Below are 21,952 nucleotides of genomic sequence, written 5' to 3'. Positions count from 1 at the left end.
TTCTGAACATTTTTTTATATTAAAAAATTAAATTTTAAATTTGTGCAAATACAAGAATTATCACATATATATTAGATATAATATATAATTTTCTTTTTTCAACATACACACTTTTAAAAATTACACAATTTTTTTAATGAATATATTAAACTTTTTGATTGAAGTACGTAACTATATCTTTATCTATAATTATATAAGTCAATGATATAAATTTATATTTTTTAAATTCCTTTTTTCATATTCACATTCCGCTATAGACAGTACCTTAGTTGGGAAAAACTAATTCATACTTTAAAACCCATACATAATTTTGTATTATTGTATATTTTTTTGTGGTAGTGATTTAGGTATTTTCTAAGCAGTGGTAGTAAAAAGAGACGGATATGTGTCAATACTTATGAAAAAAGGTGTAGAGACACTTTTGGTAGAGAATCGGATTATCTATAATTTTTGTCTGAACTTTTTTTGCTGTGAAACTCATCGTTTTGCTGAAAAACACGAAAAGCCTATTTTTGCAAACTTCCCCCCCTCAATAAAATTTTTTGCACAAGTGGGATTGATGGGGACTTTTCACAATTCATTTATAATAGTATTCTGGACATTTATACCAATTTTAGCTCTATGGGAATTTTTGTAACCTTACTTATATTTTATGAACTAATTTGACTGGATAATAAACGAAAACTGGAGTAGCGCGCGAGGCTATTTAATTTCATTTATATTTAAATACAACAGCTTGTGTGTGTACAACACAACAGCGTGTGTATGGGGACTTGACGAGAAAGAGAAATAGAGGAGAACGCAATGTATAAACACATTGTAAGCGTGTTAGTGTTTATGTCTTTTGAATCTTGAGGTGCACACAACACCAGGCAATCATAGCCTACTTCACTAGTGGTCTCGCGCACCAAAACAACTAATATCTAAACAACTAACCTAGATCACTCTACTGAACTGCTTTTAGTGTCCAACGTACTGAGTGTGCTATCATACCGAGTGTCCAATGTGTGGCTAACATTGTGATTAAGTTTCTTCAATTAAAAAGAAACTAATTAATACACGAGTAATTTTGTTTTTCTCTAATATTTTTGATTTTTAAACATTTATCAAGCTAATTCAAATTTTGACTTCACATATATTTCATCTCACTTTCATAGTAGGATAACATGTCAGATGTTATGTTACATATCATATGGGACTACTGTACTGGCTCGCTCGTTTTTTTTTTTAAATAATCTATCATAGTAGGCTTGGGGAACTATTAATCATTTCCACTTCTTCGTAATGTAACGCAAAAATTTCAGTCACGTCTCATAACAAATCTCGTTAGGTAGGCTGTTTGACAACATTAGCCTCTACTGAGATTACCTTTATTATGGTCTCTACCTTTGACGATCTCCTGCGTACAATGATTGTGTTACCATATTCTATTTAACGTGTATTTTATGCTACGTAAAACTGTTTGTTTTTCCCAACTACAAAGGTATGTGCTTTACGCGAATGTATCTTTATGAGTTGTAAATAATTTTGAATTTGATCTGTATTTTTTAAATCCATATGGATCTTAGATTCTTTTCTAATAATTTTTCAATATTTGTTTTTTGGGCGATAGTTCGTTCGTAACTGGAATTCTTCTAAAGTTCAACTTTAGACGATTTCTAAAAAATGTACAATTACAATTTTCTTTTCAAAATATTCTCCTTTTTTAATGGCCAATCTTGTTGCACAAGGAATTGGACGTTTCTAAACATTTATGTATTAAACAATTCTCAATTTAAGTAAATAAATTAAAATAATATAATCAATTTAAAATAAAATAAAAATTCTTTACAAACATTTCGATTGAATGTCATTTTTATATATGCAAATATTGTCAAACATCTGCAAAACGATTTACAAATAAATGTGCTCTTTTGGCACCTAGTACAATTCAAATTTCTTTAAAAAATATCAGCGATAAGAGACGTTCGAAATTCCTTGTAAGTATAAACACATTATTTTTTTTAAAAATAATTAAAAGTATAAAAGAAAAATAAAAAACAAAAATATTTTAATGAGGATCAGTTTGTGTCACCATGTGGTAGTACCCATTGGGCATTAAAAATATTGTATAAGAACTACTTTCAGTGCCATGCGCTGCTTCCCCACTCAACGGTGCATCCGAAAAACATTGTACGTATAACGAAACCCATGGTAAGTTTTTACGAGTTAGTACATATTTCCTGAAACAAAATAATTATTATTTTACAGGTGACAAGTAAAAATTCTGCTAGAATACCGGGTAAAATTGCTATACTGTTATGTTTTCGACACTTGTTTTTGTTGTACAACTGCGGTAAATGGCGAAAAAAAACATAGAAACAAATTTCGAAAACAGTTTTAAGAACTTAATTTGTATATGAAAAAAAGTTATGTTAAGGCTTTTTCATTTATTACACTATTTGTTCATTTGTATAAAATACGTAGGTCTATTAAATTTAAGCTGGGCCGGATTTAGAACGGAGATCCAGGGCTTCCACCAATCAAAAAAAATTCTTATTTATTGCCGATTCTCTTTTTAATCCAAAAGAAACAAAATTTACAGCAAATTACGTAGAGAAAATACTGCAAATCTCAATAGCTTCAAGAGTTTATTGCTTGAAAAGCGTAGCTTTCTCAATATCGATTTTGTTTGGCGTTACCGGAATAATGAAAGACTAAGTCTACACAAAGTCTCAAATACTTTAAGGCAGGCATATACATACCTTAACTCATTACATAAATTAACTACTACATGATGTGAAAAAAATCCAGTCCATTTTAAAAAGCTGACTTGTCCATAAACACGATTTGGTGTTGGTACTTCATATGTTGTGACATAATTGTTTGGAGCACCAATTTCTAAATCTGCACCTAAACTATACATTCCCAACCATTCAGTTAATTCAGCCAATTCGTATGATGGATCACTATCATCTTTATCAAAATTATTGATTAACGGTACAGCCACATTATAATCTTTACGTGTTGTGTTCTTTGGTTTGCATAAAACTATTTCATAGCCTAATGATGCAAGATATTGTGCCACTGACGATGGACATATCTTCTCTTCGGGTGGTTTCCATGTGAATAACATTGTGAATTTTTTTAGATTGTTCTTTAAACACCATTGTACCCGTTGCATATTACGTTTTTCCATGTTTGTTTCCATTTTTAAATCGATTGTTACACCTGTTTAAATAAATTATTTAATTATTACTAGTCCAGACATATAATATAAATAAAATTAGATGAAATTTCTAGAAGCTGGATACATATAGAGGCCTTCGTGTCAGCAAACCGAAGAAATGTATTTACCGCCGTCAAGTAGAAATGTTCTTAAATTCACTCTCTATTCTACGTTTGGCGTGAATTCAAGAGGTCCGGATTCGAGTCTTGTTGCGAGTGTATTTTTTTTAATTCTCTTTAATTAAAACTACTCGGCAGGTTGTTTGTGTTTATAGTTTACGCCATTGTATCATAAATAAATATCAACTATATAACCGAAAGGATTTGACGTTTAAAATTGTATGCAAGCTACCGACAAAATACAACTTTTCAGGACAGCCGATTGAAGCTTGTGCTTGTTTAATAATTAATTGTTTCTGTTTAATTTTTTAATTTATTTAAGCTTTATCATTCATATGACCTTTTGAGAATTAGCCAATATTCGCAAGGGCGTATAAACAAAATTAATATATAACTTTTTCTCTTCTGTATTTGTAATTTGCCTAATTAATTTGTAAATAGCTTATTCACGTTTATTTGACTGCTATTACCCCGGAAAGGCGCCCTCATAAAATGACGTTAAAGATGAATTTTCATATTTTTAAATTTTATGAATATTTGACAACGTTTTCCATAAACAATTAAAGCGCTGATCTGATTATACACCAGGCACTTAGGAGCCACATTAACAAGAAGCAAGAGTTTAGTTTAATAGCGTAGTAGTTAAAGAAAACATCTACGCATGAAAATATACTTACAAAATCGATGTTTATGCCTTGAATGTGGTTTACCATCCAAACCAAGTGACTGAAACGATTCCTTATTTAATGATAATATTAATGTACCATTGGATGTAATTACAGCACAATCATCGATATCTAAATGCGTGTCAATACTTAAAGCTGTTAATTGGCCATTTTCAATAAACGAATGTATAAAATCATTGTTTATGAGATCACTTAAATTAAAATCTTTTACTTTATAATAATCACAATCATCTGTTACCAAATTTGTAATACATTCAGGTATATTAGGTGTGTCCGGTAATACAACGGAAATCTAGAACAAAAAATTTTAAAAAAATTAAATATATGACAAGTTTAAAAAAATTACAGACATGGCTTTAGCTAGCGAAATTCGTTTTTTTATTAAATATCTTGAAAACGAGATGCTCCTGCCCGTTTGAAATAAAATTTTTTCCTTCTTATTATGTCACAAAAGTTTCCTACTCTCATTCAATAAATTATTTCCCTGTACTATGCTAGATTTTTAATTCAACATATGCTCGAAACTCGAAAAATAAGTTGTAAGTTAGGTTGATAGGCGCACATCTAGCGCAGACTTTATTTCGCCCTACGCTTTCAAGTGAAAATGAAAAGCTTACTCTGTTTCATAACATAACAGTTAGAAACAGATTTAAATAAGAAAGCTGTTCCGTAAGATGTGCGATGTCTGCGTAAGATGTGCGCTTACAAGCCCAACTTTTTAAAAGTTAAAAAAATTATCTACATAGTAATTAAAGTTTGAATTTACCGACACTAAGAAAATTACAACTTTTAAGAGAAAACCCCGTTTATTTTAATGTCGGACAAAATGATTTTTCCATTTATTATTCAATAATTAGAAATTTAGAACGGTTATTCATCAATTTGAAGCTTGAGATCGCAATAAAAATTTATCAGGTCCTGTGCAAGAGAACGCCCCGCATAACAGAGCATAAAGAAAACATGTAAAGTCTCAATAGGGATGTAATCAGGAAGTTTTTAGAAATGAATCTGGTCGAAATTAATCCTGTAAATTTCGACCGTTTTATCCTTATTATCTTTTTATCAAAATTATCAACAAAGTTGCCGTTTTTTGAGGATTAAGTTTCTCGATTATTAATTAGAAATGTGTTAAATATTTTTAATAACCGTTTCCTTAAAAATGAAATTGGAAACTGTAATCTAAAATATTCTTCTACACTTACATTTGACAGAACTACCTTAATTCATTTTATTTAATATAAAAATATATAAAGAATGGATATCTGGATGTTTATTTTGATGAAACTTGACAATAATATACCTCATACATCAGAATAATACATAGGCTATGATTTTTAAAGATAGTAGCAGTTATCCACAAGCTTCGCTGGACGATTTCGATTTTAAAAGCAAAATAATTTGATTTCATAATATAAAGTAACATATATTCCGAGTTTTATGGATGGGGGGATACGAGAGGTAAAGGAGGTCCAGCAAAGCAACGGGTAACTGCTAGAATTAAAAAATTAATCAAAGATAATTAATGAGGACTCTCGATATTTGAAATAAAATTTCAAATTTGTTTCAATTTGGTTTTAGTTTCAGGTGCAAATACTTAGCGACGAGCTAATTCATACTAATGCAAACTATATTGTAGTCGAAATTCGTATTTATTATGCAAAAATTGATCTAGGTATTGAGGCGAATTTGAAATTTTATAAAAATAATTTTTATCTTAATCTAATATACTCGACTATGGAAGAGGTTTTATAAAACATGGAAATATAGTCGAGAATCTCATAGGATTCTTCTATGGAATTATTGACTGCATTTGTCCATACTTTACAATAATTTATAAGACATTTTCCATAGCAACTGTATTCCAAATTTTCAGCCACTTTGGTCGAAAATCATTTCCTATAATAGTTAGAGAGATGTACATATGATTTACTGATGGTCATGGTACCGTCTGCTGAGCCTTAAATATGATAGTAGGTAATGTTCCTCGAATTTCTATGTGTCATGTTCCCGCCAGGGAATAATTCGTGTTTTTCAAAGTGCTGCCAAAAAAATCCCTGACCACATTTTCGGTTTTTTTGGCATAATTCGGGAATGGAACGACTTGTTGAGCTCAAACTTTGCAGGATGACTGTTCAGAATCACATCTAATGATTTATCAAACAAACAGACAGTTTCCAGAACCATCACTTATTCGAAATTCGAGGAACCTTAAAGAGCGACTTGCAACATTACCTACTATCATATTTAAGGCTCAGCAGACTGTTACCATGACCATAGTAAATCATATGTACATATCTCTAACTAAGGATTGTACAGAGTTCATTATTTTTACTTGTTTAAGATTTTAAAATATAATACAAATTTTGGAATATAATTATTTAAGATTAAAAAAAATTTAATAATTTTTTCTAAAATTCAAATGAATTTTGAGAAAGAACTATTCAAGCACAATATTTTTAGAATATAAAAACAATTTTTATTTACAAATTAAAACGTTAACCTACGTCAAATTTGAAAATACTGAACATAAATTTAAAAATTATTATTAATTAACAAATTATTCAAAAATAAAAAATAATTAAAAAATTTTACATTGTATAAGATAGACCCTTAATCAGATACATTATCTTTTGTGTTAAGAAAATTTGCAAATGAAAATTTGTGAAATTAGATTTTCATACTTACCAAATGAATAAAATGATGTCTATTTAAAATATTATTTGTATTATTTAATAAACGTATTATTTCACCAGCCTCTTCATGAAATAATGGTTTTTTGGGCTTAAATTCCCATACCGATGGACAAAACATTTTTTTTGCATTTATCTATGTATTCTGTACTACTAATATTGCTCCACTTTCCTTTTCATTAGGTTTTTAGGTTAAATTATATTTTTATACCCATATATTTTAATATGGCTGACATGATAGTTATTGATTTTCGCTAATTTTTTGTGAAAATTCGTATGTAGTATAAATTTAATTAGATTGTAAGATTATTTTAAGTAACTGTTATTTTTATTCGATATGGATAATACATCCGAAAGGCGATTGTGGATTGGTAATTTAGATCCACGGATAAATGAGTAAGTTTTAAATTGAGTTTGTTTTTTTTTTTTTTAATTTATTTGTAAAGTGGTCTACTTTTTTTCTCTTATTGTTCTTGCGTGTTTTAATCATTATTTATATGCTAAAACTCATCAAATCTCTTGACCTTTTTTTTAAAAATAGGGTATCCCGGTTACAAATTTATCAAAATAATTTTGTGACTTTTGATTAGAAATGATCTATTTTACTTAAAAGTTAAAACAGAAATAAACTGGATGTTTCTAAGGTTAAGGATAATTATCTAGTTACCGAGAAAAATATTTTGTATCTTTTATTAATAACATAACATAATAATGAAACAAAAATCAAAGAAATTTTTTCGAATTTATAAAGTTTTAGGTCTAAGATAATTAAAAGTTATTGTTATTATTATTATTATTATTAAAAATAAACAAGATTTTGAAATATTTCCGGAGTGATAATCTCCAAGCTTCGAAATATTTAACCATCAACATTTTTGCTAAACATCTCTTGTCAAACACGTTTGACAAATAAAGATTGATAGATAGGGTTTTTATACAAAGGTATCCTTCAAAGGTTTGTACAACGTTCTACTAGTTTGTTCTTAGACCATTAAGTACTATGGTCTAAGAGTTTGGTACAGCTCAAAATAAGTCGATTTAGCTAAAGGACTCTGGACCATTGTATATGTAGAATGGTTTTCGGTCAAATGTCGCCATAATTGGGGAAAATATTCTTCTTGTTATTTCAAACAAATGTTTCAATATAGTTAGAGAGATGTACATATGATTTACTGATGGTCATGGTAACCGTGTGCTGAGCCTTAAATATGATAGTAGGTAATGTTCCAAGTCGCCCTGTAAGGTTCCTCGAATTTCTATGTGTCATATTCCCCCCAGGGAATAATTCGTGTTTTTCAAAGTGCTGCCAAAAAAATCCCTGACCACTTGCTTTTCTGCCAGTCATATTTTCCTGATCCTTTTGACATCTTCAACACAACCAAACAAGTTTTACACAGTTTCCAGAACCATCACCTCAATAATTCTCTCTCATAATTCGGGAATGGGACGACTTGTTGAGCTCAAACTTTGCAGGATGACTGTTCAGAATCACATCTAATGAATTATCAAACAAGCAGACAGTTTCCAGAACCATAACTTAGTGACAGTTTTTCAAATCTCCTCCTGGGGGGGGGGAATATGACACATAGAAATTCGAGGAACCTTACAGGGCGACTGGAATATTACCTACTATCATATTTAAGACGGTTACCATGACCATTAGTAAATCATATGTACATCTCTCTAACTAATAGGCAAAAATCTTGCCAACATGCCGTTTTCGAGATATTCCATGTCAAAGTTCACAATTTTCACTGAATTTCAAGAGGCGCTCAATCATACGCAATCACATAATTTATGCCTGAAACGATGACAAGTATGGATCGATTTCTGCCAAAGTATCAGATGAAGTAACCCTACATTCCTAGAGTATCTCTGAATTTTTCGGAGCTTCGGGTTTTGAGTTATGAAAACCGGATGTGTCCAAAAATTCAATTTTTCGTAATAATAATTCTTCTGCTGCGTAAAAATTGCATATGAGTGTGTTTCAAGAACAAAGTAATCTTTTTTTCAATTTCGGGCATAACTCAAGAATTTTTAACAGCTACTTCATTCAAGTCCATTTTATTAATTGATGCAAGATATTAGGGTTTTTCCATTTTAATTCAACTTCTTTTAACAAAATTAGAGTGTGTAAAAGAAATTTGTCATTTGTTTAGGGAAATTAAATTAAATTTTTTTTATTGTTTTATCGGTTTCAACTATTAAAATTGATGCAAAAACATGGAACTATTGAAAAGTTTGATCTACTATTTTATCGAACGGGTCCTATGGCTGGACAACCACGTGGCTATGCGTTTGTAACATTTAAGAAAAACGACGAGGCTGAAATTGCAAAAGATGCATTAAATAACAAATTAGTTGGGAATAAGAAAATCATCGTCAAATGGGCCCACAGTATTAATGAGGTATGTTTTATTCAAAATTAATCGAATCGTCTGTAAAGTATAGGTATCGAAATAAAATTTTAAGTTGAGTAGAGTAATACTTTCGAGAAAAATTTACTTACAACTTTTGTCAGGTTTTTCTTGGTGTAGTAACATTTTGCATTAATAAACTAATCTAATCTCGGAGCATACTTATCATTATTTTATTTACTTAAAATCTATAAATAATAATAGTGAATACTAATAATAATCCTAATAAATTTTTTTGTTTTAATTTCAGACTAATATGAACAAAGAAACACCACATTTAAATATACCAGTATTAGCGGGACCAGCAAAAGGTGTAAAAAGACCAAATCGTGAATCTCAAATTCAAGCTATTGAAGCGAAATTAAAATTTATGAATAGGACTAGTTTATCACCAGAATTCGAAATTAAAACTCCAACGACATTGATTAGTAAAAACTTAAGCCAGAATAAAGGTGAAAGTTCACATAATAAATCGAAACAACAGTATTCTCGAAAAGAAATTAAACGAAAATAATTAAAGCGAACAAATTATATTTATTAAATATGAACTTAAGACTGTATAAATATTTTTAAGATTAATAAACAAAAATTAATAATTATCTTAATTTTTATATATCACGGTCGTATATATACTATGACAACCAAAACCTCGAGTACAATTTACAAGAAATTTCAAATGTCCAAATTAAATTATTTATATTTCACGAATTGTTAATTTATTATGTTGTTTAAGTATCCTAATGATTGATGTTGTCCTTTTTATCATTATTAAAGAATGATAAAAACATTATAAGTAATTAAGAAATCTCTTTACCGGTAATATAAATTGTAATAGATTTACAAAAATATATTAATTTTTTTTAAATAAATTGATTTATTTATACCTCAACCCGTCTTTATGATAAAACAGTTAATCGTCATATTCAAACAAAAATCCTAATACTAGCAGTTTCGCACCAGCTTCCCTGAACGATTTCAACTTCATTTATTCCCATTTTTGGTCACAACTTCAGGGGTTTTAATATTTGGTGCGAAACCCTGTTGTTTTTTGAAAATAAAATACGCCCCATGTTGCTTGTCGATAATGTAGCTTTATATGGGTGAATTAATTTTTAAAATCAGTCCAGTAGTTTTTGAGTTTGTCAATTAAAAACAAACAAACATCTTTATTCTTTTTATATAAGGTGTCCCCTGACTCGATGGACATAGCTTAAGAGCGTATTGTGCCTTTTATACTTTTGCCCAAGATCCAATAGTTAAGGAGTTATGGGTACTATTTTTAACCAATAAAGTAAAGACATTTTTCTTCGTACACTACTAGGGGAACTATTTTCGACGATAATAAGAGTAAGCTATCTCTTCGGAAAGTTCTTGTTGTACGGGACGTTCTGCATTAGGTATAAAAAATTATCTTTTTTCTGCCAAATGACGACGCGATTTTAAGAACCCTGTATAATTTACACTCCTTTTGCTGAAATTGATTTTTAAAATACGATTAAAATTGAGGACTACATACAAAAATTTTAACGCACACATACGCCTTTCTTCCGTGGATCTCACACCGTCTCTTGTATTACACCTTTTTTTGCTTCGTTTGAGTAAAAAATTAAATTATTAACCAATAATAAAACTATAATTACCTTTATTATTTCAATATCATTACAAATATAATGGAAAAAAATTAAAAACTAAAATATGAATGTATCTATTTAGATCGGTAATAAATGGGCAATATTTTATTGCACTAAATTATTTTATTTTTTAATCAGATTTAGTATCACGTACTGAGTATAAGATCATAAACCGTACAAATTATGATCCGACATAGTTACTATTTTGAAAAAACACTCCCTACCTTATCCTATATCTCAGTAACCGTACAATTAAGGACAAAAAACATACTAATCTTTATTATAAACATTAAAATATTAAATACTCCTGTGTCCATCTTTTTTCTCAAGTAATTTTTTTTATAAAACTTACCGTTTAAGTCTTATGGTCTCATTTAACAAACTTTTGACTCTATCGCGTGCGTTTTTTGAAAAAAAAATTACAAAAACAAATAGGCGAAAGGTATGGGCATGAATAACGATAGCTTTTTCAAGATGGTGACTTATGCCTGACTGAAATTTATAGAGATTTTGAAGTTTTAAATCCAGAATATAATACTGAACACAATTAAAAAACTCCTGTAATTTAGTGCAATGCGAACAAGAGTGCCAAACTTCGCTATTGTCTGGCGTTATAATGAACATCATGCATTGGCTTATTGAATTGCAAGAGCATCTATTTGTAGTTCATGACTTAATTGTGTTTGTAGATTTGACAATTTATTAATAAGTACTGCGATTCCCATTAGAACGATATTTTCTGGTTTTAATGCACCAGCAGATTCCACATTATAATAAAATTTATTTGGTTTTGCTTCCCAATTATATGGTGCTTCATCTGAAACGAAAAATTAATATCATATAATTCAAATAGATTAATATTGTTTTCACTCAAATTGGTTTAGTGTGGGTTATTTGGACATGAAATACTAAAATATTTTAGTCAACTTGAATTTGTTGAGTTTTGGCTTTGACTTTTCTTCCAGAAAATTGAAAAACCATTTTTTTCTAATGAAAATAGTTCTATATAAAAACATATTTTGAATAAAAAAATTGAAAATAAAACTGTTTACTAACATTCATCGTCATCTAATTCGGTATATTCACTTTTTGGCCATTCATCTGGTTTTGGAAACAATGTGTGCCTCATTGAATTATCCGGATCATATTCAAAACAGACACCAGCTGTAGGATTCCATTTAGCGTGCTCTTTACCAAATCCCTTTTTAGCATACGCACGCATTTTTAATTCCTGTCCTTTACGTAGTTTAATAATTAGTATTTCATCTGTTTCTCCATAATCACTGCTTTCATCATCACGATGTTTTGATGTTACTGGTAGAACGCGAGGATCACTTGATTTTAAATCAGCTGTAGTTACATGACGTGTTTGTTCGTCCGTACATCTTACATCTAATGTGAATTCAACACTGCATTCCGTACAAAAGTCAGCACATAAACAATCCTAATTTAAAAAAAATTATAATTAATGTACGTTTGAAAGCAAAGCTTGAAGCATTCTAAGTAATTCGGTCGTTAGTAAATCGCAGGGGCGTAATCACAAAACCCTTAAACTTGTTACTGGCTGTATTTCACTTATTACATGGTGTGGAATACTGCCAGGGCCGGATTAACGAGTAGGCAGAATAGGCAGTTGCCTGGGGCCCTCGATTTTAGGGGGCCCCCGAAAAATGAAAAAGACTTCTAAAATTTCCTTACAAACATAAAATTCTAGGGAGTGAAAGAAAAATATAATCAGAACTGAAAATAAATTTTACTCAAATAAATAAAACACAATTGACCGCATTCAAAAGGCGACGAACTAGACAAGGTTCATAAAAAGGATATTTACGACTCATTTGACAAATTGTATGAGCGTGCAAAGAAGTGTATCGAAGTGAAAGGAGAGTATATTAAATAATAAAAAAGAATTTATCTCAAAATGTACACTGGTTGTTTTTATTTTGAAAAATTTCGGTTATTTTTGTAACAGAGGGTGTAGAAGCCTTCAAGCGGAAATTTCAACTAGAATGATGAATTTATGATCACAAATTGCTCTGCCGAACGATCCTTCTCGCAATTAAAAAGAATCAAACCTGCTGAAAGAGCTACAACACGACAAGAGCGACTCGAGATGTTAGGTATACTTTGCATTGAGTCAGATTTATTGAACAAAATCGATATTGATAATATAATTGATGAATTTGCCGAAAAACAAATGTAGAAAACGACATGTTCAAATGTAGATAGTAATTTTATTGATATTATTATATTGTGACAATAAAATTTTTATGAAAGATATAAGTATGTATTTTTTAATCGAAAAAAGAAGGGAACGGACGTGAAAAAAATGGGTCCCCAAACTGTTGGTTGCCTGGGGCCCCGTTAGGGGTTAATCCGGGCCTGAATACTGCTTTATAAATTTGATAAATTTAACATGTAAGCAGAATAAAATGGCTGCCTTTCCATTTTGGCAAACGTCAAAAAATTATTTTTCTAACATTGTTTTCCATTTTGCGTTTTTTTCTAATTATATACAAGTCGAAAACTTAACGAAAATACGGATAATTTATAATTATGCCAGGCAGGAACCCTTATTATTGTATATCACGGAACTGATTAATTACCGAGTCGGTATATAAAAATAAACAAAACAAAAAAAATGAAACAAACCCTTGGATATTGTAATCGATCCACAACTTCGTCTGAAATTAATGGTATAAGCCCAATTCGGTGGGCTAGAAATTCATCGCTTAATACAGTTGAATTTGATTCTAACTGAACCCAATCAATGGCTAATGTCGGTGTTTCAGCAATGAAAATACGCCGCATACTGTTGGCAACACTAAAGTATAAATAATAATTAAAATTTTACTTATCGTTTATTATGAATGCGATTAAAAATCTAACCTTAATTCAGTATCTTCCACGTAAAACTTGACATTTTCGTCAGTTAAATCTGTTATATGAACAGTTGGTTGATTACAATAAGGCATTTTGTTTGTACAACTAAACGAAGAAAATTTCGTAGTTTTTAATTAATTATGAAACTCGAAACACTATTTTTTCAAAACAAAAATTTCAATAAACTTCCAATACAATCATTAATTCACTAATACAATATTACCACAGACATTCATAAAAATAGACCGACATAGGGCTTGTGTCTAATAATTCTACCAAGGGGCTCAAAAATACATGAATATTCCCTATTTTGTAGCGGCTTAAAGTACCAACTGTGTTAATTTATCACTACCATCATTTACTATTTATCTATTTGTCTGTGTTTATCAATAAATTTGGTTGCTGGGTTACTGCGTTTTTGCTCAAATCAAAATCGGTTCATTCGTTTTGGCGCTACGATGCCACAAACAGACAGACACACACACATAGTGATCAAACTTATAATAAGACCCCTTTTTTTAGTTAGGGGGATAAAAATATCATTTAACCAGATATTTTAGAAACTTCAAGTTAATAATTATACAATAAGTTTGTAGAGTACCTAATCAATTTATTTAGTGTTATATGTTTACTTACTAAACAAACGAACAACGCGGTAAACGATAATTTTGAGCGAACATTAACGTTCAATCCAACTGCTCATCTAAATACGAAACCTTAGAAAAATTGTGACGTCGTCAATTTAAGGAAACTAACAAAGTGATGGTCTCCGTACCATTGATGTTAGGGCTATATATTCAATGCTCAATACCCTTCAGAGGCATTTTTTATACAAAATAGATAGATGATATTTCTCTGAATTGACGCAGTGCGTTAAAATCAAGTCGCACTTACTACTCTTTATAGCGTATATCTATCTACGCATTCATGGATTAGCCATGTAGCCAGAGTAGCAAATGGTACAGGCCTCGCGCAAAGGGAATATCTAAGGCCGTATCTTCACAAAAAAACAATATAAAGTGTTTAAAAACTTTTCTTTTCTCTTCTAAAATTGTATTTACGCATAAAAATACTTATAAAAACTTAAGTAAAACAATCGATTACGGAAAATGTCTGGATTCCTTAGCAGGACTAGAAGTTGTTTCGAACGAGCTCACTTAAAAAGAAGTCATTATATGTAAGGAAAAGTTTTACAAATTAAGATAAATGTCTCAAGTTTGGTATGGGGGCGTCCATAAATTACGTGAGGTGTTTTTTTAAATTTTCTGTCCCTCCCTCTCCCCTTGGTGAGATGTCGTGAGGTTTTAGTCAACCCCCTCCCCCGTCCCCCAAACTCACGTGAGATTTTTCAGAATGTGGGTTTATTACGTAAACGCGTTAGATTGTTTATTGTAAAAAGAAAAATGAAATGAAAAGTATGAATGAAATAATTTTTTTCCGAACGAATTAGTGAATAATCGTAATCATATTACGTTAACGCTTAAGATTAAATTTTAAACATGTACATGCAATTTGGATTAAATTCAACAAAATAGTATAATATTTTTTTGTTTCAATCAGAAAAAAAAATTGCGTGATATTTGTCGAGACCCCCCCTCTCCCCAACGTGAGATTAGATGATATTTGACTCGACCCCCTCCTCCCCTTAATCATCTCACGTAATTCATGGACGCCCCCTATATAAATCTTAAAGGGCACATTCCAACACTACTCTAAGCTCTATTAGATCCTTCTTAATTTGATTTTAAGGATTTTTTAAACCAACTTTTTGATTCCAGAAATGCAACGAAAAGAGAGATATTAGTGAATCCCATTTTTTTCAAACAAATTTCACAAACTTTTTTTTTTATAAGAAAAAAATGCTAGAAAATAAAATTTAGATTTTATTTTATTTCTAATTAGTTTAATGTTTATAAAAAAATACAAATAAATGAAATGAATTTAATCGAAATTTATATTAACCGCTTTATAAATTAGGTACAGTGTACTGCCAATCTCCGAATAGTGCTTTGTTTATATAATGGAATCCGTATTTTCTAATATATCATTTTTGGTATTCTTTATTCATATTTAACTTATTATTGTAAATATTTCATATTTTTTATTTAATAATACGGTATTAATTATAAAAGGTAATTGTTCCGTTTATATATAAAAATTAATGAAATAAATAATTTATAAAATATTCTTAGTTAAAAACAAAGGTTACTATCTTAAAATCACAGTCATATTTATATATATATATATTTATTCTAAATAATTTTTAATTGATATAAGTTTTAATAAAGACACGTATTTGCTTTAAATTCAAATGGTTTATTATTTGTTCGATTACGAAATACCTGTTTTTGTTTATTTAGCAATTTATTTAAAACAGTTTTTGCTGAGCTGTTCAGTTATTCAAATCTAGGCACTTGATTTCGTACATTGAAATATATAAAACACATATTTACAGATAAGATGCATCGTTTTACACTAAAACTTATAGTAATTGTTGCAATTACTGTAATTAACTATGTGAATTGTACACCTGCATCGGCACATTTACATCCTCACTCAAGGAATTTAGAACGTGAAGAAGATGGAAGTTTCAAACCTAGGGATCATAATCATCTTGGCGATGATGGCTCACATAACGTAGAGTTTGATCACGAAGCTATATTAGGTAGTTCTAAAGAGGCAGAAGAATATGATACGTTACCACCAGAAGAAGCGAAGAAACGTCTATTAGTTTTAGTAAAAAAGATGGATTTAAATAACGATCAACATATTGATCGTAATGAATTAAAAGCGTGGATCATTCGATCATTTAAGTAAGAAATATAATTTTAATATAAGTTTAAGAAAATTGATAATTTATTAGCGATGTAATTTTTTTAGAAATCTTTCAGAAGAAGACGCAGAGGAACGTTTCGAAGATATTGACGAAAATCAAGATGGACGTATTACGTGGAAAGAATATTTAATGGATTACACAGGCAGTTCAGAGGAAGAAGTAGGACAGGTAAATATTTATAGCAGATGTTAAAATCAAATTAAGCCTTTCTTAGGAGCAAATTTTATGCTACAAAATCACCTAATTAGTCCATTTTCGGTTGTCCGTCTGTCTGTCGACACGATAACTGAAAAACGAAAAGAGATATCAAGCTGAAATGCGTCGATTGTTAAGTTTATTCAAACATTTTATCAGATAAGAGAGACTGTATATAAATAAGCCCACTTCTTAGGGAGTTAAGAATGTTAGCTGAAATTAATCCTGAATTTTTAAGTCAACATTTAAAATGTACATCCTGACTAATAGTTTTTTTTCTATGATTAAACTGTTTATAACTCGGAAATGGCCAACTTTACTATAAAATGGCCAAAAATCTTTTTCATTTAAAAGGAGGGTAAAAAATCCCTTCATCATTTGCTTATACAAATTGTTTTACAGCCTTCCTATAAAAACAAATAAAATAAACTTAATGCAGACTTCGACCTCCATCGACTGCAAAAAATGGCCTAGCTCCTTGAATAAAACTTTCGATTCGAGAAATAAAGTCTAGTTTTTATGTTTTAGTTAATTGATGATGACAAAGAAACATTCAATGCAGCTGATTTGAATAAAGATGGTTATCTAGAGCATCATGAATTCGTAATATTCAATCGTCCGGAAGAGCATCCCGAAACGTTAGCAATTATTTTACGCCATACACTACGTGATAAAGATGTTAATAAAGATGGATTTATCGATTTTCAAGAGTTTATTGGTGAGCGTGGTGCTGAACAGAACAAAGAATGGATACTTGGTGAAAAAGAACGTTTTTCTAATGAATTCGACAAGAATAAAGATGCTCACTTAGATAGTGGTGAAATTTTAGCATGGATTGCTCCAAGTAATGAGTAAGTTTAACGTATTTGAAAAATTATGATTGTAGTTTGTACAACTAGTGTGGAAAGTTTGATTTTTCTGTGACATATGAATATAACTCAGACAAAATATACTACCTTTGCTGGACTGATAGTCTATAGAAATTTGTATAGCCAAGAACTAGCGCCAATCTACGACATACCTTCTATTTATCAATATATTCCATTTAAAAATCATTAAGCAAATCAGTTGGGTAGATCAACCGATTAAGTAAATCAGTTGGGTGGATTTGTAATAGATTTCTTAAATATTATCAATAGATTTTGCTATCGATATGACACGCTCCAAAATTAAACGTTCGCCATAAGTAATACAAACATTCTAGAAGTAGTTCACAATCAAATGTACAGCCTTTGATTCCTTGTTGAAGCAATCTCAATTTTTTTTTTCATAATTCCGTCCTACGAGTCCAATTTTTGACCTTGCCCACGTTTGAGTTTTTGGAAATTTATAGATTTAAAAAAATGGTAAATTTAGATTTGGAACCGTTTTCCGATTGTACACACTTCTCAAGACCCATGAACTACTAAGAATTAACTGCTTTATACTTTTTTGAATCAAATTTGAATTTTTTTTATAGAGATATTGCTGAAGAAGAAGTTGATCATTTATTTGCATCATCTGACGACGACGTTGATAATTTATTATCATTTGATGAAATTATCGAACACCATGAAATATTTGTAGGCAGTGAAGCAACCGATTATGGTGAACATTTACATAAAATTGATCATGATGAATTATAGTTACCTCAATATTTTTTATATTTAATTTTAATTTATTTATGTGTGCCAAGTATTTATGTTCAATTTAATTTTTATAACCAAATATAATACGTCATACCTCTTATTTGTATTTTACATAAATTATGTATTGATTTTTAATCTGGATAAAACAGCATTAACTGAACTTCACAAATTAACATTGGCTAAAATTCGCACAAAACCGAAATATTAATAAGTATTTTATGTTTTTACCTGTGAAAAACTAAAATAAGCTTCATAATAGACTAAATCTAAACAAGCAGTTTTTTTAAAATTATTTATATAAGGCCCTTATAATAAACAAATGAAGTTTATTCTTATGATATGGCGACCATTCACTAATTCGAATTTACTCGCCTGTTCCACATACCATTATACAGGTAAGCACAGGTAGGGATGAGAAATATCGATCTCACAGATTATCGATATATTTACCATGCCTAAATGTAGTGTATTACGTAAGCAAATAAGCTAAATTAACATAATCAAAAAAGCACCGAACAGTGATTAATCAATGAGTTCTTATACAAATTGTTTTTATATAATTTCCCATAGTACATCAATAAGTGTGAGAGAGTATATAAACATTAAGCAATGTGTATAAGAAAGATACTATTATATGTTTGCTTGTATGTGTTTGTAGTTATGATTGACTAATGCATTTGGTCTCTGAACAGTAGTAATAGAGACTAAATGCACTAGTCACTAGTCAGTCATAGCTACAAACACATACAAGCATACATATAATAGTATCTTTCTTGTACGCATTGATTAATGTATTTGTTCTCTCTCACACTCATTTGAAGTAGTTTTAACAATGCAATAATATGTTGTAGATTTAAAAAACAATTTTATGTAGTACTAAATTAAAAATTTTTGGGACTTGCCGTCCCTGACTCCTTACATGAAAACCTGCATTAAATTAGATATACAAAAACAAGAATATTTTAGTTGGTCAGTCTTGTAAACAAGTTGTCGCACAATTTACGCTCTTATTCATCTCCACCGTTTAATTTTTTTTTCTTCTTGCCTGTTTCTCTACGCTTATTTTAATCCTAAGTTATAGAATGCAAGGAATGAATTTTTTTGCTTGTAGCCTACGACTAATAACTAAAATATTTTGAGGAAAAAATACTACAACCACCGTCGTCGTTGCACTGAAGTTCTATTGCATTCATGATGGAAATTCAACGGGCTAAGATGATTGGTATAGATTAGATTTAAACATTCAGAAAGATTTGATTAAAGAATAAAAGAAATTTTTCGTAGAGACACGATACATAGGCCAGTTAAAATTATCGTATTTTTTGAAATAATTTTTTTTGTTTGTTTTTATTATGTGTGATGTAAATACGTTTTTTAATTATTAATTTTAATTTTTTTTATATTTATACAAAGATTTTCATAACTACAATGTACAACTTCAAAATTTTTCCGATAATTAAAAATATTGTACAAAACATTAAAAATATATGTAATTATTTAAAACAACTTGACTTTCCATGATGACCACCGATACCCGAGTATTGGGTCGAAAAATCTATCTAGATCTTTAAATAAGTGCAGTAGAATCCAGGGGGTATCGGGTTACTGAGATTATTGTATAGAAAAATACATGATAAATAAAATAAATGCCGACAGCGAAATTGCTGTGACTATTGATTTTAAACCCCTTCTGGTGTGTGTGCATGTATTTTTTGTTGCGCTTAATTTAACAGAAGATTACTAGATTCAACTACTTTTAAATCATTTTAAGTGAAAACAAGTTTTAGGGAATCAAACTTTCATATCCGTTGTGTTCGGCTTAAAAAACTTTTTTCAAATCAGCCATCATTCGAGCAGACTAGTTGGTATCCTCGAGTGATTTTTCCGGTGTTGTAAGTATTGTTCCATGAAAACCATTTTTCTCAATAGCAGTCGGATTCGAGTACAACCCATTATTTATTTTAGTTTTTATTGTGCGTTGTGATACTCCAAGAAATGGTTCTAGATCGTTTAGTGGAATACATGCATCCACCGTAACTAATGAAGCTCCAGCCTTCGTCTCAAATGCAGTGTTGTCACCGTAATATTGTAATTCCTGTCAGATTGTAAACGGGCTACCAAAAACCATTCCAATTTGCGTTATCTCAGCATCTATCTACAAAAATTCAACTCATTGGGTTTGGTTTAGTTGATCTAGGTCGAGTTATCACAGGTTGGGGTGGTTTTTGGTTCTTTTTTGGAAGCTAAATTTACAATGTTACGGTGACATATATATGCTGCGGAGATAAGTTATTTTTTGAAATTTTTGACACCTACGCAGAGTACTTAACACTGTTAAATGTTTAAAAATAATAATTACCAAACTAATAATAATTTTTTAGTTTTGTTCATCTTGTTTAATACTTCCATTCAATCTGCACTTGATAAGAAATAAAGAAGTTAATCAAGTTTTGTTATAAATGTTGAAAAACTTTAGTTTTTTGTATTAAATATATTTTATTTTACCATTTTTTAATATAATACAATCAACATAAACACTTTTATTCAATTTTATAAACCAATAATTTCATTTATACAACAAATATTCCCCAAAACATTCTTATATTTACAATAACAACAAAAACTGTCCTTCACTTTGTTTCAGCTTCATTATTATCTGAAACGCGTTCTTTAATTTCTTTTCGAAATTGTTTACTGTATTCTAGTAGCTCAAGTAATTGTGCATGTATGTCATCGTTTTTCTTCTCAATTGAGTCCAATGCATCGTTTAATTCGTCAATTTTATCATTCAAGGCGACATACTCTAAAAATGAAACAAATTTTTATAGATGTGAGTAATTTTTAAAACCTACAATTATACCTTCAGAGTCTATATCATCTTCCTCTTCTTCATTTTCCATTTCAACGTCTGAATCCGATTCCTTATTATTTGGAATTGATTCTGAAACCATTTCGTCTTCCATTTAAGTGACAATCAAACGTCAAAGTCACAAGTTTTAATTGAATGTGAATAATAAAGGAGTGGTAACAGCTGACCTTGTCCTTGCTACCATATTTTTATTTTAGTACCCAGTATTTTTTCAAAAATTGCAGTAAGGAAATGATGCAGAACGTGTAAAATACAAAATTAAATGATAATTAAAACTTAATACATTGAAGAAAAACGAAAAAAAGTGTGGTGTCTACAAATGAATAAGCTTTTTAAAATGACGTCACAAAATCCGTTTGTTATGTTTTTGTCTTATCATTTTCTTAATTTTGTTAAGATTAATAAATAAAGAAAAATTAGAGGGCTGAAACTGATGTGGATGATTTTTCCCCAGTATAGGGTTGTCCTCCGCGCTACCAAAAAAGGTTAAATCGTGTTAACTCAACCCTTATCGTAATAGATCAACCCAACCTCAGCTGGATTTTGCCTTTTTTTTTATATTAACTTTAGGATACATATCGGATATATGTAAATAAAAATATTATATTTTTTTATATGATATTTCGTTGATCCCGCTGTTTGATCATCAAATTTTATTGTTATAATAGACTAATAATTTGTTCTCTGCAATCTGCTTGTATACGCACCACTGAATTATATACATCAGACCGGAGTTTTTCGTAGAAAATAATCTTAAATACCATCTTTTAAGTTTTTTGCTTTAAAAATG

The 21,952-nt window shown here is 29.8% G+C and overlaps 5 protein-coding genes across 5 annotated transcripts; 2 read left to right on the top strand and 3 right to left on the bottom strand.

The window, feature by feature from the left end:
• Nucleotides 1-242: 242 nt before the first annotated feature.
• On the bottom strand, nt 243-6,949 carry LOC123304332 (ribonuclease P protein subunit p40-like). Its single transcript, XM_044886351.1, has 4 exons — nt 6,699-6,949; nt 4,005-4,305; nt 2,745-3,210; nt 243-2,222 (listed from the first exon to the last, which is right to left on the bottom strand). The coding sequence occupies exons 1-4, from the start codon at nt 6,822-6,824 to the stop codon at nt 2,051-2,053; spliced, it is 1,065 nt and encodes a 354-aa protein (XP_044742286.1). The 5' UTR covers nt 6,825-6,949; the 3' UTR covers nt 243-2,050.
• On the top strand, nt 6,918-9,685 carry LOC123304349 (probable RNA-binding protein 18). The gene is made up of 3 exons (XM_044886352.1): nt 6,918-7,099; nt 8,898-9,111; nt 9,371-9,685. Exons 1-3 carry the CDS (start codon nt 7,041-7,043, stop codon nt 9,632-9,634), a joined length of 537 nt encoding a protein of 178 aa, XP_044742287.1. The 5' UTR covers nt 6,918-7,040; the 3' UTR covers nt 9,635-9,685.
• A 1,120-nt stretch (nt 9,686-10,805) lies between these two features.
• On the bottom strand, nt 10,806-13,870 carry LOC123302555 (DNA-directed RNA polymerase II subunit RPB3). The gene is made up of 4 exons (XM_044885527.1): nt 13,641-13,870; nt 13,404-13,575; nt 11,808-12,195; nt 10,806-11,568 (listed from the first exon to the last, which is right to left on the bottom strand). Exons 1-4 carry the CDS (start codon nt 13,724-13,726, stop codon nt 11,387-11,389), a joined length of 828 nt encoding a protein of 275 aa, XP_044741462.1. The 5' UTR covers nt 13,727-13,870; the 3' UTR covers nt 10,806-11,386.
• Nucleotides 13,871-15,643: 1,773 nt separating this feature from the next.
• On the top strand, nt 15,644-18,393 carry LOC123300267 (reticulocalbin-2). The gene is made up of 5 exons (XM_044882815.1): nt 15,644-15,766; nt 16,090-16,447; nt 16,515-16,638; nt 17,194-17,516; nt 18,125-18,393. Exons 2-5 carry the CDS (start codon nt 16,095-16,097, stop codon nt 18,288-18,290), a joined length of 966 nt encoding a protein of 321 aa, XP_044738750.1. The 5' UTR covers nt 15,644-15,766; nt 16,090-16,094; the 3' UTR covers nt 18,291-18,393.
• A 2,473-nt stretch (nt 18,394-20,866) lies between these two features.
• Nucleotides 20,867-21,319, bottom strand: LOC123305857 (bublin coiled-coil protein). Its single transcript, XM_044887692.1, has 2 exons — nt 21,154-21,319; nt 20,867-21,096 (listed from the first exon to the last, which is right to left on the bottom strand). Exons 1-2 carry the CDS (start codon nt 21,254-21,256, stop codon nt 20,924-20,926), a joined length of 276 nt encoding a protein of 91 aa, XP_044743627.1. The 5' UTR covers nt 21,257-21,319; the 3' UTR covers nt 20,867-20,923.
• Between the last annotated feature and the right edge of the window lie 633 nt (nt 21,320-21,952).

Source organism: Chrysoperla carnea, chromosome 1 (genome assembly GCF_905475395.1).
Source record: "Chrysoperla carnea chromosome 1, inChrCarn1.1, whole genome shotgun sequence".
Classification (NCBI taxonomy): Eukaryota; Metazoa; Arthropoda; class Insecta; order Neuroptera; family Chrysopidae; genus Chrysoperla; species Chrysoperla carnea.
This window is presented reverse-complemented; position numbering and strand designations above follow the sequence as displayed.